Source organism: Ambystoma mexicanum, chromosome 13 (genome assembly GCF_040938575.1).
Source record: "Ambystoma mexicanum isolate Mex_15411 chromosome 13, UKY_AmexF1_1, whole genome shotgun sequence".
NCBI lineage: Eukaryota > Metazoa > Chordata > Amphibia > Caudata > Ambystomatidae > Ambystoma > Ambystoma mexicanum.
The window spans coordinates 180,549,668-180,567,856 of NC_090938.1; the positions used below are offsets into that span (position 1 = coordinate 180,549,668).

An 18,189-nucleotide genomic window follows, 5' to 3' on the forward strand; every position below is an offset into this window, starting at 1 on the left:
ATAGTAATACGTAATGTGGAGTGGCATCGGTAGGTAGAACAAGGAATGAACCCTATCGGGTATGGGGAGCAAAAGTATTTTGGAGTTTTAGGGATACCGAATCCTATTCGAGTCTTTCGACACTGTCACGCTTCGGAGTTGTGCCACCAATTATCTCAGTTATGCGTATTGGCAGCCTATAAGAACAACACAACAACCATCCGAGGAAAGTAGTCTGCATTGACAGTCAAGTGTAGGCGGTACAGATGGATGGAAACTACGGCTGTGGCTAGCCGGGGAGCACTAGTTAAAAAGTTGCTGCTGGAACGCATGGTCTAAGCAGTGGCTGAAGGGAGTTGGTAGCTGGAACAAGGACAGAGGCACGTGGTCTGAGATGGGGCAGTTGGTGAACACAAACCAACCTTAATTGCGTCGGGCAGCGTACCTGCAGTATATTGTGTGTGTGATTAAACAAAGCAATGTAGATGAATTGCTTGTTGGCTTCTTTCAGAGGAAAATGCTGCGTACCTTGGGTTGGTGGTCTGCAGTTAGATGTAGAGTTGATGGTATGAAGACGGAACGGTTGCGCGGTCCGCCCGGCTCAGAGGAGCCTTCGTGGGGATGATGGGCTATCGTCCGTCGGGGGGCCTGATTGGCTGAAATGCAGGACAGGCAGTCAATGACCTCACCGCAGGCAGCTCGCCTCCGGTGCTAGTCAGAAGGAGAATTAAGCGGTGGCCATCTTAGGTTGGGTGCGATGCCGTGCACGGGGGGGGGAGGACACGACGGGCCCATTAAGCAGCAGGGCTATGTAATGATGATGCTGCTGATATATGGGATGTACTGCTGTAAAATGTGGGCACAAATAAGATCTGCCATCACACGTGTTGCAAAGATATATGGCTACTGACCTGTTCCATGTCTTGAGGTGGAGGAAAATGCGTTTTTGAGGAATCCTCTCGGTGTCTTCCATGAACATTTCTGTTCACCACTAGATAGCTCTTAGGACGCTGGACCAGATTTGTCTGCTTCTGATATTATTGTGTTTTGGATAGTACCCCAGAGCATATTAAGTTCATGGATGAAATGCCGAACGTTATCAACTCTCAAGTGGATCCAACTGACCTTGGTATAGGCACATTAGGAAGATGCTGGATGTAATTTGTAAGCCAATTTCTTAATATAACTGAGAGCCCATCTATGCTGAAAATGGTACACTCTCAGGCAGCTTTTGAGGACTGAGTCTTACGTTGTATGGTAGACTAAATCTCAACAGTGTGTTAGTGATTGCACCAACTTTAAAGATGATCATGTTCCAGAAATGGTTTTGGGTGCAATAACGCCTTCTGTCAGGAAACACTGTACATGAGGTTTTATCCAAATATCTTGCTGTATTCCATTTTCAGTGTTGGCTGAACACCCTACCCCCTGAATGATCAAGATATCTGTATGGTTGGAGAAGCCCTCCTTGTTTGCAAAGCCACATCTAACTAGATTTTTGCTATTACAAGTTTATCAATATTGCTCAAAACGAGTGTCACAGTAAATAACTTCTATAAATGCCCATCTACCCATTAACTTTGCTTCATCTCACCTTCTTCATCGCCATTTCCGCCTTCATTAACTTTCCTCCATATCTCCTTTGCCTTTACCATCACTTTCTTTACCACCATCTCCACCTCCTTCGACTTCTCCATTGCCAAGGCTCTGTGTATGGCCATGTGTACGTTTTGTGACTTACGGCAATCAAAGTTAAGATGCACATGTCGCTGACAGCCAAAGTAATGGAATGGATAATGTGCACTGTTGCCACCTGCATGGTTTCTTGGCACTGGATAATCTGTAAAGCAAGGGGTGGGGGTAAGTTTAGTAGGACTGAGGGGGAGAAAAGAGCAAGAGAGCTTTTGATTTGCTGTTGGCAGCTTCAGTTTGGTTGAGACCGTGCAGGGGAGATGAGGGAGTACGAACATTAGATTGAGCACAAGGTGGTGGTGGGTGGGGCAAGTTGCCACCAAGAGAAATTAAGAGAACAGAGCTAGACCGTAGACGCATTTGAAGACCAGGCATAAGTAATTGAATTAAATTGTAAGTGTCAAAAGATAACCAGCCAAGAGAGAGTCTCGGAAAGGAAATTGGGAGCCCAAACAAGAGCAGAAGAACAGTAAAAGATCAAAGGGGAATTCAACTAATTAGAGGCTTGAAAAGTAAGAAATTACAGTTTTACGAAAATGTTTGTGAAAGCGACAAGCGTGCAGTTGAAGAAATGTGGAGCGAAGGAAAGACTAAGTCCAGGTAGAGCTCAACATTTCGGGCCCTAGACAGATTGGAAGCTGGGACGTGGGGGGTGGGGGGGGTGGGAGGGGTAATGGTGTTTGCAGGGGAAAAAGAGAAATTGTTTTCCCAGCATTAGATATTGGGACGACATCCAAGAAATTAATGTCCTGGTGGCCCCTTCATTGACACCAACCCAGCACAGGACTATCGTGTCCATGTAGCTTGTTCTTGAGACTATTATTATTATTTTTTTTTTTTTTTTTTTTTTACTTACAGGGAATTGCAATAACCCCATTTCTGGTTGTAGGGCCACTGTCATTGCAGCCACAGGTTCTGGGAAGTTGGATCGATTGTACATGGTTTTAAATTATTTAAAACTTTTTTTATGGATGTTATATTTTTAGTAGTGGATGGGTTTGTAGAATGCAACTTTATAGGTAAACATACTTTACAATTGTTGCTTTCTTGATTGGACACTCAATTTCTCCAACATGTATAATTTGTTTGTGTCGAGAGATTGAAATGCTGTACACGACCGCTGGCATTTTATCAAAACCTAGGGTGGGTCTGAGTCACTTTAGTTTATCTTTCTATATGTATGTTTAAATATTGCTTAGTTGCTATTCTTTTGCCAGTTTACAAGTTTTCCAAACACATTATTTTGCTTAATTTTACCAACCAATAAATGCAGTGAGTGGATTTTTTTTCTTTTAACAATATGCTCCCTGTGTTTAAAATCAAAGCAAAATCTGCTTTCATGATCGTGTTGCATATATAAATGTCTACAGGTTTGGTGTTAATCTACCTGTATATCCATTTGTGATCAGACACTTAGGCATGCTTGTCACAGTGGCTATTTCTTTTAAAGCATGGGTCTAGGGGTTGTAGTACAGCGATCTGTGCAAGCTGCAGAGGCCTAGAAATGGGCTTCCTGTTATTGCCCAATTGATCCTGAGGCAATTTCTTGCGTTTTCAGGGAGATTTGGGGGTATCTGTTACTACATGGAAGCCTTTTCGGAGCATCCTGACATAGATGTGTAAGTCTATGACATAGGAGTGGTAGGAAAGCTCCATGCCCATTAGTAGATCCATGATGGAAGCACATGTAGATTGTGGGTACGTGTTATGTTCCCCTCCATTTGTTTTGTACTTCACCACTCCCTTATGTTGGCCAGGGCTTCTGGGAACTGAAGGACCTTGGTCAAAGCATCCACATAGCCATGTTGTGTAACCATGGTGTTTAAATGTTATAGAAGTGGGAGGACAAATGGATATATTTCCAAGCGGCTCCACAGGTGAAGTCCAGCTTAATTGCAGTTTTCTGCTTCATTCAAATGTTTGAGAAAGTAGATTTGTCATAGGCTGGCGCTGCTTGTCAATTTACAGTAGTCCACTGTTTTTGTGAAGAACTTGCGTAGGCATATGATCAATATGGACACAATTTACTGTGAACAAGCATGAACTACCTTGTTTTTAATTTGCCAAAAAAACCCTGGTGGTTCTCATTGGACCCAGCAAGTATTGCTTTGAATTCCGTACCTTACTGGTGACAAAACTACACTGTAGTCTCATTGTATACTAGCTCAAAATGTGTAGTCTGAAAATGTCCTTTTGGTTAATTGTGCATTGCTAAATACATTTTGGGTAATAAGAATTATGATTGAGTAATATTTGCGTGGCTCATCACAGCATCTACTTGTATTTTAGTTTAAATTTCGTCTGTTCAACTCAAACAGCATATTTCGATGTTTATGTGGTTCTTTCATTTTGTTTTGCTTTTCCTTAGGGAGTCAATCATCGTCTGAAAGGGAGCATGTTAGCGATAAAAACCAGAGCACCAGTTTTAGGAGGTAATTTGGCAGTTTGTTGTTATTTATACTGTTTCTTTTTTTTTTTTTCCCTCAGTGTTTACATGTAACCCCGCGGTCTCTTTTTTTTTTTTTTTTTAAGACACATGCATCATAACCTTCAGAGCTAGGATGTATATACCTGCTGTCCACTCCACGTCCCAGGGACCCATAGCCAAAACGTGTGCCAAGGCGGCCCAGTGATTTTCGGCCCCCCCCGTAGGCGGTCTGGGGGGGTTTGGGTGGGTGGCTGGGGGGGGGGGGGGGGAAGATGCCGTTCCATAGTGTTTACTAAGGGGTTAAAGTTACTATGCTAGTAATATCTGGGAATGTGAAGTTCAATCTAGTAGTTTTTGTATGTCGGGCACGTATTCCTTATGTGGTCTTATTCCAGAGGTACATTTGTTGGCAAGGGGTTTGTTTGCATTGGAAGGAAGGTTGTTGATTGTGCAACATGAGGCTCCTCGTCTGCCTCCCACCCCCCCCCCCCCCCACCCCCAACCTCCTTTGCTGCTGTGAGTGGCCACAGGGACTGTGTTGGACATTTGTTTCTGTGATGAACCACTTGATGAGGGAGTTTGCAGGCTAGTCGGGTTGCGGGCTAGATTTCAGTGCATGGTGTCACGTCTTCGAAAAAGGACAGACTGATATCTTCCATTGAAGGACTTTATTCACCTAAATAATGTAAACTCCTAATTATTCCTAAGCTATGGGGTTACCCTACCTAACACAGCTAACTAGGGCGCTCGTCAGTCCAAAAGGAAGATCTGGCCTCTGTAATTCCCGGCCCAAATGGGGCCCTGCTAGGGAGGGCTTTATTAATAAATGTGTAAAGAAGAGACGAGACGCAACGGGTTCTGAAAAAAAATCTATGTGCTTTACATGGATTTAAGCTCACCAACATTGGGGGTGGTGGCCGGCACATGAACACTGGGGAATGCCCAATAGGCTGGTCTGCCCTGCTACTTAAAGCAAAAGGCAGTTGGACAGTGATAGTTGGAAGGAGTCCAAATGCAAGGCAGAGAACAAAGCACAGCGCAAGAAGAGCAGAGGAACCTAAAGAAAAGGAAGAGCCGAGTTCCCTGGGGTTGTGGGGTGGGTGTCAGGGTTTCGCTGAGCCTGGGCATGGCTGGCAAGTTTGTGTGTGTGTGTGTGTGTGTTTGTATACACACACACACACACACACACACACCCACACACACACCAGAGGAGATGGCAGTCCCGGGCTTTGTAGTGTGACCGCAGTAAAGATGTTGGCGTGGCTGTGGGGGACAGTCCACCTGGAGCATGTGGTGAAGCATGCAGAAGACTTCCCTCCTCTCACCAGTGGCTTGTGTGGTGCCACAGTGGGTCTGTGCTGCATCTGCTCTCATAGAGGAGAGCAGCACTTATCTGGAGCACCACCGCAACGTCCTATGCAGCCGGGCCTACATGTGCAGTGCAGTGCAGTGGATTGGCGCTGACTCCGCCCAGGTGAGTGGGACCTGGGCAGAGTCTGAGGACTTTCCACGCCGGTATGGCACAGAGCACCGCGCCGGAAGAAAGAAGGGCTCTGGGAGCTCAATAAGGCACTGCAACTGAGTAAAGTGTAGGGGTTCCAAAAGCCCTAACGAGGAATGGGACTGCAAAGGGAAAGACCAAGAAACCTAGCACAGTGGAAGAAGAGCAGAAGGAAGAGCTGTGTTTCCGTTGGTGGGGGGGGGAGGGGGAGGAGAGCAGGGTAGCAGAAGACCGCCCTCACCCCACCCCCACCCGTCCTCCCCGGATCCTACAGAAGGGGTTGAGCCACAAAACATTTTCAGCAGGCCTAGCTGGTAGCAGCACTGCCATGGAGGAAAGTGCCACATTATACAACGGGCATCAGGGTCCGTGTGGGTCATGTCTACATACCCGTGCCAGCCACCCGCAGCAGAGCGGGAGTTTTGTTCCTTTGATATAACAGTGAGGGCAAACTCTTTCACTGTTTCAATTACTTTTACAGGACTAACAAAGGGGGACTTGGACTAGAGGGAAGTAAGAACAGTCTGCAGCTGCCAAGGAATGTATATTGAAGTGGGATTTTATGATGTGAAGGATGCAAAGTTCATAGTTGAAGGATTGAAAACCAGCTTAAGTCTAATATGAAGAGGGGTTCTGCAAAAAGGGTACCTGCTACTCCATGCATCATCAAACTTGGAATAGGAATCTGAATTATGTAATGGGCTGAAGAAAGTGTAGGCGATTATAAGGTTACCTTTATAAAAAAAATGTAAATGTTTGTTCAAAACCTTAAATCTCCGAGTTATTCACTGATTGCCTTGAAATTTTGTGCATTCGAATAGGCACGTGTTTTTATATACCTACTATACATAGATGTCACACCTGTGACAGGTAAAAACATGCTTTTTCTGAAAAACGGCGCCATCTGTTGGACGTCAAAGCAACACACGCTGGCTCAAATACTTGCCGAGGAAGCAGCAGAGCGACGTGCAGCCAGACTTTATGATGCATGGTTGCGATCGTGTTCTGCAGCTTCAGATTTGCTTCGAACGCGACAGGCTGAGAGTGGCTGAGCAGATCAGCGTCAAACACGACTCCGTGCTCAGCAATCATGCGATTATGATTGCCTTGCATTCCGGTATAACCCAGCTGATGATTCTAGTTTGAGCAGGCATGTTCTCACTGGCACCATGACTGAAATGTGTCCTTGTTGGAAGGCTCTGAAATTTGATGAAGGAATGTGTTGCGCCGCTGGGAAAATTAATCATCAACTTGGAGAACTGCCAGAGCCACTAAAAACTACCCACAAGCATTGTGAAATTTAATATTACAAACGTGTGCTTTCTTTTTTTTTTTTTTCTTTTCTTTTCCGTTTAACCAGACCGAGCCACAGCAACCCATGGCCCAGGACAGCTAGTTTTAATATAAAAGCCCATGAAGTGTACTGATATTCCCCCTCTGGTGTACTGTGCCTTATTACGTGTCAGGAACCCAGGATTCTGGCCCATCTCCTGTACTAACAATCTTATTTGAAGATTGCTCAGCACCCCACTGGAACAGCTGGTCTGTGATGGTGAGTTGGTTCCAGTAAGGTCCATTACTGGCCCAGGGTAATTTTAATATTGTGCACCCCTGCACCATAAAACTAGGGGTTACATCTGTCCAAAGCTGAACTGTTCTTACACTATCAAAACAACTTGGGCACAGGAGAATTACTCCCTTCTCCTGTTCTCTGCTTTTCAGCAGTCTCTTTAGTAACTTAATCGTAGGTAGTTCTTGGCAACTATTTTGACCAATTCAGAAATGTGGCTCTTCAGTTTCTCTTGCGGGTCCTTGACACCTTGCTTTTTCCCTTCTGGGCTTAATCTTCTCACTCTTTATTTAATACTTGATATCCACTTTTTCCCTGGCTGGGGCAGTTGGAAAGATTCTCAAATGAAATGTTGCTTTCATCTTTTACGTGATTTCCAGTAATGATTCTCCAACTCTGCCTCTTTAATATGAAAGGGTATGTTTGGTAAGTTTTTCTAAAGCCCAACTAGTGGGGACTTCTCTCTTGGTATTGGAACCCAACTCTTAATATAGGCCTGTACTACACTAGTCGGTAGAGTGGCTGAGCAGCCAGGCTTATCTAGGGAGGGATAAACATGAGCTGTAGAGCAGTACACTGAAATCAGTAAACGCAGGGATCCAAGTAAACACTTACTCAGTTTTATTAAAATATATGTATTTATACAAAAGGCACCCATGTAATCTAAAATGCAGCAACTAACAACATTCAATGGGAAATGGAATCAAGTTATATAAGAAACAATAATGCAGGTGAGTAACTTAGTCCATGCTTTACATATCCAGCACACAGCGAGGTCAGTATCGGCACTTATTACCTTTTACAAAATTGAGATGGGATTGAAAGTTTCAGTTAGGCGGAACACACAGCAACTGTTACCAAGTATACTCTCCCAGAGGGATCTAGGCAGTCTGTTTCCTAGCAATAAAAGAATTCACAATTAAAACCTATGGTGCCAAAGCCAGTAGGACCAAGACGGTGGACCTTTGGGAAACCAGTACAGCTGAAGTCCAGTTGACACTTCAGTTCTGATTTTAAGTTCTTCAGAGAAAAAAATTAGTTAACCAGTCAGTGGTCCTTGGAGAAACACATGAGCTAAAGTGGGGGGGGGCTAGGGGGCCTACCTGATGGTGCACAAGCTGCAAGGCCTGCATAAAGGAGTTGAGGTGAACTCTGTTAGGACAGCACTTCACAAGCCACGGGAAGTGTAGAAGAAACTGTAGCTGGCATCCCTCTAGGTGCAGCGTTGCAGACCCTGATTCCTGCTCCTTGGTCGTGGTGATAAGGGGGGAAGCTCTGGTGGGCTTCTGCAGCAGTACTCAAGAGAAGGGGTCGGCAGCAATGGATTCAGCTCACTCAGCAGCTTTTTGTGGTCATTGTGCCTTTTTCTTAGCGCCAAGAAGAAACTAATGGCTCCTTGATTACTCAGCCCTGAGCTCTAGTGAGGGGACTTTTGGTGAAGAATTCCTGCCTCTGGAGGACCACACGGATGCCTGCAAGTGTCTGCCGGATTCAATCTTCGGAAGGCCATGCACTTGATAATGGTCCAAGTACCCCAGGTATTGGTTGCAGCTCAGGAAAGTCACAGCAACTCCTTGGTGGATGGTCCAAAATGAACAAGGTTTTGAAGCTAATTGGTCGCACCAGCTTAAGGGAGGAATGTGTCCTTGGCAGATCTTCCCTAGCTATGTGAAAAAGGGGTCAGCACAGCTGCAAGGCTTCAGTGCTTTCACAGACCTGGAAGGTGCTGCTGGCTTCTTCTGCTTCGGATTCCTTGTGCCAATGGTCAAAACGGTCTGTATTCCCAAAATCCTTTCCTTTTTATGTGGGGGATCCCATTCATGGAGCTGTCAATCACCTGGGGGAGGGGGGCGAGAGTCCTCAGGACAGTCAGCCGCCCAGTTAGTACTGGTTACAGCCAGGCATACCTACAGCAAAGTTTCAGGCTACTACCTCACTTACTGCCTTCCTAGACACACTGGAGCCTAGGCGGGCTCCAGGGCTGAGGGCAAAACTCACAAAGGACACACATCTATTCTAAAGGAAGCCCAGAGGAAACGGACACAAATGGCAAAAACAGAACGTGCCATTTTGAGAAAATGGTCACAATGGGTGCTGTACTGCAGCTGAGAAATTGGTCTGCTAGTAACCGGCACAAAAGGTAGTAAAATGTAACCACTGCCACCAGCCATTTAGGTTACATGAGAAGTGGGACAAGGAGTTGCTATGTGACCAACTCCCCAACCCCCACCCTGAAACACACCACATAAGGTGGTGTGTGCTGGACCCACAAGGTAAAAGATATCTTGCTATTCTTAAACTGTAGTATCACAAGAAAATGTATTTAAACATTAAGAGAAGTCCAAGGGACTCCTCAGTGACACTGCACAGAGGGTGCTGGGTGTCACTAAGCAAAAAGCTGATGCCTATGGAGTTTACCAAACACCATTACAGTAAGAATAACACATCTGAGTGAGATTTAAAATTCAGTCCAGCAAAAGTGCTGGGGTCTCTCAGGTTAAAGGGAATTAGCACAGAAATTGAAAATTCTCCCTACAGGGTACCAGTAATGATTCTCGCTTCCCTCTGCTTCTTTAGTATTACTGGGATGAGTATGCCGGTACCAGTAAGGATGCTCACTTCTTTCATATAAATGTCCTCATATAGCTTCCCACTCTCCTTGGGGTATTAATTTGCAGTTCTCGCTGGGCCAAGTATGATGATGATTATTATGTTTGTTAGCCCTCCAGGGTCTCCTGCCTTACCTGTTACCTCACTCAGGGGTCAGTGATCCGGACGGAATGCTTGCTTCAGGTTGGTTTTGCTCTCTATTTCTGTGCCATGAACGGGTGTGTGGTTTCAGTGTCGCGGGGCCTAACAGTCAAGAGTCTTGGTCACTTCTCCACTTTGACTCTGTAAGATGTCTGAGGTTTCCTTCCTTCGGCTCTTCTCCCTTCATGCTTTTCTTGTTCCACCTTCACTTGCCAGCTTGTTCCAATGCTTGTAAGCTGCAGAATCCGGCCCAGTTCAGCTTTCCTCGCACAGATAATTGTAATCTTCCAGCCTTCTCCCTCTGACAGCATTTCTCCTCATTCATTTATGACGTGTAGCTGGGCCTTCTCTGGCGTAGCACCCAGGTCCTTTCTCTCTGTTCGTCTGTCTGTGTTCATTTTCTTCCTCACATGGATTTAAAGTTTCTGCACCACAGTAACATGCATTGATTTCTTCTTCATCTCTTCTTTGGTACGAAATTGTTGAGGTGGGTTGTGTGGTGACCTAGAATGAGGAGTAGGACCAAGTGAAGGTTTGTTGCACCACTATTACTCATTAAAAATCCTATCTATCCCTAGAGGTGGTTTCCCTACCTCCACACACTGTGGTCTGTAAGGAGGTCTTGCATTCTTACCTAGGAGAAGGATGTCCCTTCTGCTGGGTAAAAATATCTTGTTTGTGTTTAAATTTCCACAAATGTCACCGGATTAAGACAATTGCTCCCTTCTCCTAGGCTATAACCAGCTTTTCTTGACTTGAACACTGGCTTTCAACTTGCTCAGCCAGGGATGAGTGAGAGACTCCCCAAGCTCTTCCTTGACTGGTCAATGTTTTCTTGAGTTACTTCAGATTGTTCATTAAGTTCTTTCCACAGATTTAATGTTCTGTTTACTGGAACACTGGCCTTCAACTTGCCCCCACTGGAACAAGGAAGTGGCTTCCTGAGTCCTTATTCACAATAACAGTCTTATGGAACTGACAAAGGCGTTTCCTCACAAAAGATCTACTTCTTGCTTGTCCTTTGGTTTAGCCATGTAAAGTTTTCCAGGTCCCCTCCCGGTATTACTACTATTCCGGTTATCTCCTCTGAGGGAACTCTGCACCGGTTTTGCCAGTTGTTATGGGTTCTTTCTTCTGCTTTATTCTTCTGCTCTTCTTCCTCCGGCTTGACTGCGTGGCCCGTTACTGCTGGCGTTCTGGGCGCAGGTTTTGGACCAGTTACAGGTCACGCAACCACCATAGTTCCTTGTACTTCCTATGCAGCTCTGTGTTGGTGGTCTCTGCATAGTTCTTGGACTGCACTATCCACCCACCTCGGGTCACGCCACCACCACACTGACTCTGTTTCAAGGATGAGATGTTTTCCTGGTGTCGCTCAGTTTGCTCTAGTCACTTCGCACTGCTGCTGTCAGCCTTCGAACACCCTCTTTCCAACTCCCAGACTTTTTGGCGGCTTTGCAACTTGATACTTCTTTTCAGGTGTTGCTCCCCTTGTCCTTTACTGTTTAGCTAAAGTAGCTGGGACTGTCCCAGCGGAACGTCTGTTGGATTTACAACAGCTAGTGGAACGCTCTTCATGCTTGATGGTAGCGTTCTTGGGTTCTTTGTCGTCCTGCTTCCTGTTGTAGTTAGATTTGACTACCACTACTATAACGCGTTGTCTAAGACTTTACCATAGGTAAAGAAGGGTTGGGTGTTTTTTACTGTGTGGGGTTGGGAGATAAATGGCCCGTGTCCCAAATGCACGTCCTTGACCTCAAGAGGGAACACCACTCAAGCCCCCCTCCCCAATTTATGATTGTTAGGACAGTCCAACTAAGGGCTTAGTATTTGTATTTTATTTATTTGTATAGCGCAAACCAGGCCAGGAGGCTACCGGGCGCATATCTTAGAAGCAGTGGTTACATAACAGTATGGCATTTCAAATAACATTTGGGTTGAACAAGGTAATCAGAACACATTGGAAGAATGGACAGAAATGCAGAGGTAATCGAATTTTCAGAGTGCAACTTGGTCGTTTGATGTGACTAGCCAGAGTTTGGCTTTGTGTTTGAACAAATTTAGGGAAGGAAGGTTTCTGATAGTAAGAGGGACAGAGTTCCACAATTTGGCTGCCAGAACTGGGAAGCTGGACCCACCGGCTGTTTGGAGCTTGTATCTGGGGATCAGTAGGCTCTGGCTAAGGGTAGACCTTAGAGATCGAGATGGGGTATACTGCGTGAACCGTGAGGAGAGATAGATGGGGGGCCTGGTTATTCATGCATTTGTAGGTCAGGGCAAGCGATTTTAGTGAGATCCTTTGGGGGGGGGGGGCTGACAGCCAATGAAGGTTCTTCCTAGTTTGAGATTTGGGCTGATCTAAGGATATTGAGGGCTGCTCTGATCGCGTTATTTTGTATGATCTGGTGTTTGTCTAGGTTGCTTTGATTGGCGCCTTGGTACAGTGCATTACAGTAATCCAGTTTGGACATAACTGCACAATCCTTGCTAGGACTTTGGTTATGAGTGGAGAGAAAAGGGCGATATGCTGTGATCAACTTGTAAGTGTAAGCTGCGGCAGCAGCAACTGCATTCGTTCGTCTGTGGAGGGAGAGAGTGGAGTCGAGGTAGATTCCGAGAGTTTTGGTATCTTTGGAGACATTAATGGAGTTTCCGTCGATAGCTGAACATGGGGTTCAGCTTGTTAAGTCTTTGCTGTGTACCTAGGATGAGGAGCTCTGTCTTGTCGTCATTGAGTAGCTAAGACCATTCAACTGGGACAGTACAAGTATAAGCATGACCAACTGAGTTCATGGTAGCGTAGACCGAGCAGCCAGGCTTCTCCTAGGAGGGAGAGAGGGTTGTAGAAAAATACATGGAACCTGTAGGTAATATACCAAGGATGCTATAGAAACACTTGCAAACGGAAGTATTGTAACAAAAATAAAGGTTTAGTATAAATACAAGTAGACCAAGTTAAATCTTGGTGTAAGGACTGGTCATAACACATTTATAAAAACACAATCCTTTAAGGTAGACCGACCAAAGCATAAACCTTCAGAACAGTAATTCTAGGAAGGCATTATCTTTCACATTTAGTATAGGCCACACCTATTTGCGGGAAGTAAAAACATCAGTTACTAAGTCAAGGGTAGTAGTCCCTGTCAGTCATACAGTGACACGCAGCAAAGGAGTCCCACAAGGTTGAGCTCTATTAGTAACCCGAGTGCTTCACCCAGCACTCTCCTTCCTTTTCAAACCCTGCTCCCTAACACCATTTCGAACTTCCCTGCATACTGACGAGTGAATGTCAAGGCTGACGCCATTCAGCACTCCGTCCTCCCCCCTCCCCCCCCCCCCCCCGCCTGCAATCACTAAACGGGAGTTCCCACCCTGATCATAAGATTATGGCCATGTAGAATATTACCCTTACACAGGGGTATTGGATTTGCCTGTTAGGATCCTCTCTCTGTGAATATTCGTCCTTTCCAGCTTAGATTGTCCCTACAGTGTACACAAGCTTTAATGTGGACCATTTGAGCATGGCCTGCACGTTCACGCTTCCTCTACTGGCGACAGATCATACCACACTAGCTCTTTGCCCTTCCCTGATCTATTATCTATGTGCCCATGGCACCTTATCACAACATTCAACTTGCCTCTAGACCGCATTTTACTTTTTTTATTTATTCTTTTATTTTTTGCAACAACCATCGCAAACACTACTGCTCGTCCAAGCAAGGTAGCGGCACCTCTTCACAACAGACTGCTTCACCTTATTTTACTACCCACCTCCACAACTTCCAATTAACTCTCTCCGGCAGCCTTCCACTCATTCGGGTACTCTCCTGGCACCTTTTCACCCAACACACCAAACCGCTGTACCTCAATCAACTAATTCCACATCTCCTTCAAGAGTGCTTCTGGCACCAAGGGTTCCTTCCCTATCCAAATATGCTCGGGATCCTGTTTGAAAGGATTGGACCACATCCAGATACACCCCTTCCATGGATTACACTTAACATAACCATACTGTTTTTCTGCAATATGCACTTTACCTTCTCCAATATTTTGAAACGTTTTATTGATCACACATAAATACGAACTACATGACTTGAACTCCATTTAATTTTTAGAGACATATGTCAAAAAAAGACTACTCTAACCCCCATCAATAATGGCGCCATTCTCGCAGATACAAACTGTTACATAAAGGAGGATGTGATTGCCGTAGATCCAAAGACTCCTACCTCCTGAGCTATCATCTCTGCTGTATGAATCAATACTTTGCTGCTGGAATTCTTCTAGTTTTTCATAATTTGTAGGCTATTTGTGGTTGATCGCCTCATCTACTAGCAATCCCACCTTACAGGAAGGAACTTTGTGATTTAGACTGGACCTTCACTGGTCATTATGAGAGGTTCTCTCTGTTGGTTCTGTAAACAACCATTTGGTTATTTAAAACTTAAAGCATATTCTTCTGGACTGTCAATTATTAGACACTATAATACTGTGTTTGCATACTTTTACATGAAGTTAATCTTGCAGACAGTACAGTGAAGTATGACTAATCTTGCTGATACCAAGATATTTGATGAAAATGTAAGATTCAGCTTCTATTTTTGTTCCTTTTTATATATATGGCATACATTGGTTTTTAAAAATTGATTAGCAGAATGCGCTAATTATTGTCCTTGATTGGCAAACTTATTTGATTAGCAATGTTGTACTAATATACATTTCACCAGAAGTTATTTGTACCCAAGGCCTAACAATACCTCATTTATGTAATACGTTTGTGTGACCTTTCTATAAATGTAAAGGTTGTCTGCATGATGTTGGGAAAGAATTTGTAGAGTCCAACTCGTGTGGGACTTTGCAAGACTTCTCTTGGTATTAGGGAACTCACTTAATATAGGCCTGTACTACACAGGTTTGTAGTGTGACTGAGCAGACATTCTTAAGAGGGGTAATGGGAGCTGGGTAGCTGTACAATATGCAGGTATCCAAGTAAATGCTTACACACAGTTATAGTGTAAGTATTTATATACACAATGATAATTGTCTTTAAAGCAGCAACTACTAGTAACATTAATGCCAAAAGTACATCAGGTGAGTAACTTTTCATATGTTATACATTTTCCAGCACATTGATGTCATTTGAGGTCAGTAATAACGCTTATGTGATCACCATTGCGGGAAAGTTATAGTTGGCTCAGAACATATTTGGATTCTCCCAGAGGGACATAGGCAGTCTTTTATCCCAGCAATTATTGTGTTCAACAATTAAAACCTGTAAGGGGAACACTCAGTGCTAAAGCCAATCGGTTCAGAAGGGAGCCAGGACAGTGAAAGTCAATGGGCTAGTTAAAAGTTCTGATGCTCTCTTAGAAAATGTTTTAGAAAGTCAGTAGTTCAAATAGAAATCACAGAAGCTCAAGAGGAGCCACATTGAAGAAGCACAGGCTCCGAGGCCAGTGCAAGTGAGTTGAAGGTAAAATGGCATTCGCCCAACTGGGAAGCACTGCAATTGGCAAAAGGTAGATGTACCCCAACCCCCACAGTACCTGTGAACTGAATAATTTGTTCCAGCTTGATGCTTTCCTGTTGCAGTGTAGGAGACCCTTGGTCATGGTGACTAAAGGGAGGACGCCTGGTGGGCTTCTGCGACAGCACTCGAGAGAGGGGCTCTGCAGCAATGGTTTATCCTTGATTTCACCTGCCTTTTTGTGGTTTTGGTATTATTTATTTACAGAGCGCACCGGGCCGTAGAAACTGGGCGCTTGCAGAAAGTAGAGTCTTATGTTACAGGTACATAGATAGTATGCATTACTAAAGTTATAAATTCACATATACAAAATTTCTTGTGTTACAGGGTCATAACTTTCAAATAGTATATGTTACAGTTTCAAGTATTATACTTTAAATTTACAGAATATGCCTTTCTGAGCACCAAAGAAGAACAAAAATCTCTGGTTAGAACTTGCTTGATACCTTGATCCGGGACTCTGGTGGGAGCCTGGATGTAAATGTCCTGCTGCTGTAGGGTCCTCTGGATGCCCACAAAGTTTTAGCTGGATTTGCACTTCCAATGACCATGCAGTTGATGGTCAGGGGTCCTCGGACATTGGGATTCTGCAGCCTTGGAAAGTCACAGCAAGTTGGGGTTTCCCCCATAATGAAGTGTCTTGGTCCCACCAGCCCAAGGGAGGAAGTTCTCCTGTATGGGTCTTCCCAGTCGAAATTAAAACTGGGTCCGCACAGCTGCAGGGCTTCACCAGGCACTTTGCGGTCCAGGAGGGTTCTGCTGGCATCTCTTCACGTCTTCTTCGTCGGATGTCGTCCCCCAGTGGTCGACTCTGCCTTGTGTCCAAAAACCACCTTTTGTGCAAGTTCCCATTAATTCGCAGCCCTAGGCTGTCAATTCCCCCCCCCCTTCCCCTGGTTTCACACGGGCACCGAAAGGACAGGAACATTTCGAGACGCTCCCTCCCTGCCTTTCCAGATATACTGGAGCCTGGGTGGGCTTCAGGGCTGAAGCCTGCACAAAGGACTCAAACCCGGATCAAACAGCGTAAAAGCCCATAAGGAACTAACTGACAAATGGTGAAAAAAGAAGACTGGGTCATTTTGGGGAAATCCTCACCCTTCGGTGCTGTACAGCAGCTGAGGAATCAGCCGGGAGATACATGGCACAAGGTAGTAAAAAAGAAACCACTGGCACCAGGCATTCAAGTCAGCTATTGCAACGGAATGTTACATGAGAAGTGGGATGAAGGAGTTCCTGTGTAAACCCCAAACCCCCCCCCCCCCCCCGCCTCTCTCCAGTCCACACTCTGCGACCCACACTCCACATAAGATGGTGTGTGCATGGCCCACAAAAGAAAGGGTAAGTTTGACGGGAGTCATCTTGCTATTCTTGGGAACAGTAGTGCACCCAAGAAAATCTCGTTAAACATTAAGAGAAGTCCCTTTGACTTCTCAGTGGCACTGCACAAAATGTGCTGTGTGTCACAATGTAAAAAAGTGGATGCCCATGGAGTGCACCAGATTTCAACAGTAAGAGACACAAAAATCCCTGAAACCGATGACCGTCTTGCATCCTTCACCTCCCCAGGTCGAGCCGACCCTGGGCCTTCCTTATTTGGGCATGTAGTTTCCTGCGAACACAGATGCTTTCGCGGGCTTCTACAGACCTTGTGTGTGCCTCCAGGGTGGGGGCTGGGATGTCTGGTCCCAATACACATCCTGGGCACCAGAGAGTCTAGGGTGGTGTGAATGCCTGGGACCCCCGTGGTCCGTGATAGGTCCACATATGGTGTGAGTGTTTTATGAGCGGATCTCCCATTGCGTCCCCTCTGTTTTGGCGCGAAGGGAACCGTGGATAAGAGGGGGCTGCAAACACCACTACATGTCGATCTGCTGAGTTTTTATGAACGAAGGAATACAGGAGCCAAGTATCCTGCAACTACGAGGCTGAACCGAGGAATCGCTGGTTACCCGCTGAAGGATTGCTCCTCTGCACTGCTGTTGCTTTGTGAAACCCTTTCTACCTCTGATCGAACGAGAAGGCCTGTACTGGTACTTCGACCCCTTGGAGTAGTGGGAACAACTATTCTCGGCATCTTCACCATCTCCTGCACGTAAGCCTTCGGAAGTGTCTCTGGGCCATCCAGCAGACTGACCAGCCTACCCAGGAGTCTTGCTCTGTAACCGCCGTCAGGTTGTGTTGTATTACGAGTCCTTGTCACTCACACAATTCGTACACTTGGCATTCCCAGGTCTGAAGTGAGTAGTGTACATTGCGCTGAAATACACACGGCCGCTCCGTTGCCCTGCTCTGGTAACAAACTGTGCGGGTTCACTGCGTTTGGGACATCCTCAACTTCTGTTGCTACCTAATCTACACGATGCTGAGACGTCCCCTGCTCGTATTTGAACCTGCCAGCACTGAAACTTGACGCTGAGAAGCCTGGTCTGCTTGCATCGGGGACCGGTGAGTAGCATCGCTAGGAACTGGTCGCCCTCCAGCAGGAGCCCATAGCTTTTCCCCCGCTGTGTCTAACAGCACGCCTTTCCGTACTCGCGCTATGCTTCTGCCCACAGTGGAGGCTGCACTTGAGTCGCGGAGCTCTGTTCATCGAACTAAACTGCCGGATTCCCTCGAAGAGACTCCCCTTTTGCCCGTTGGCACCAGCGTGTGCAGGTACTTTTGAGCACAATGCTCCACTCTTCGTAGGGCTTGGACTTCCTTTTAGTTAGGTGCCTCTGAAGGCGGCTGGGTCTAAT

The 18,189-nt window shown here is 45.6% G+C and overlaps 1 protein-coding gene across 1 annotated transcript in view; it reads left to right on the forward strand.

Moving 5' to 3' along the window:
- TIMM17A (translocase of inner mitochondrial membrane 17A) overlaps nt 1–18,189 on the forward strand; it is a 74,158-nt gene that overhangs the window by 9,982 nt on the left and 45,987 nt on the right. Inside the window, exon 3 of the mRNA XM_069633577.1 lies at nt 4,040–4,103. Coding sequence (XP_069489678.1) covers nt 4,040–4,103 — 64 coding nt within the window. The remainder of the gene's footprint in view (nt 1–4,039; nt 4,104–18,189) is intronic.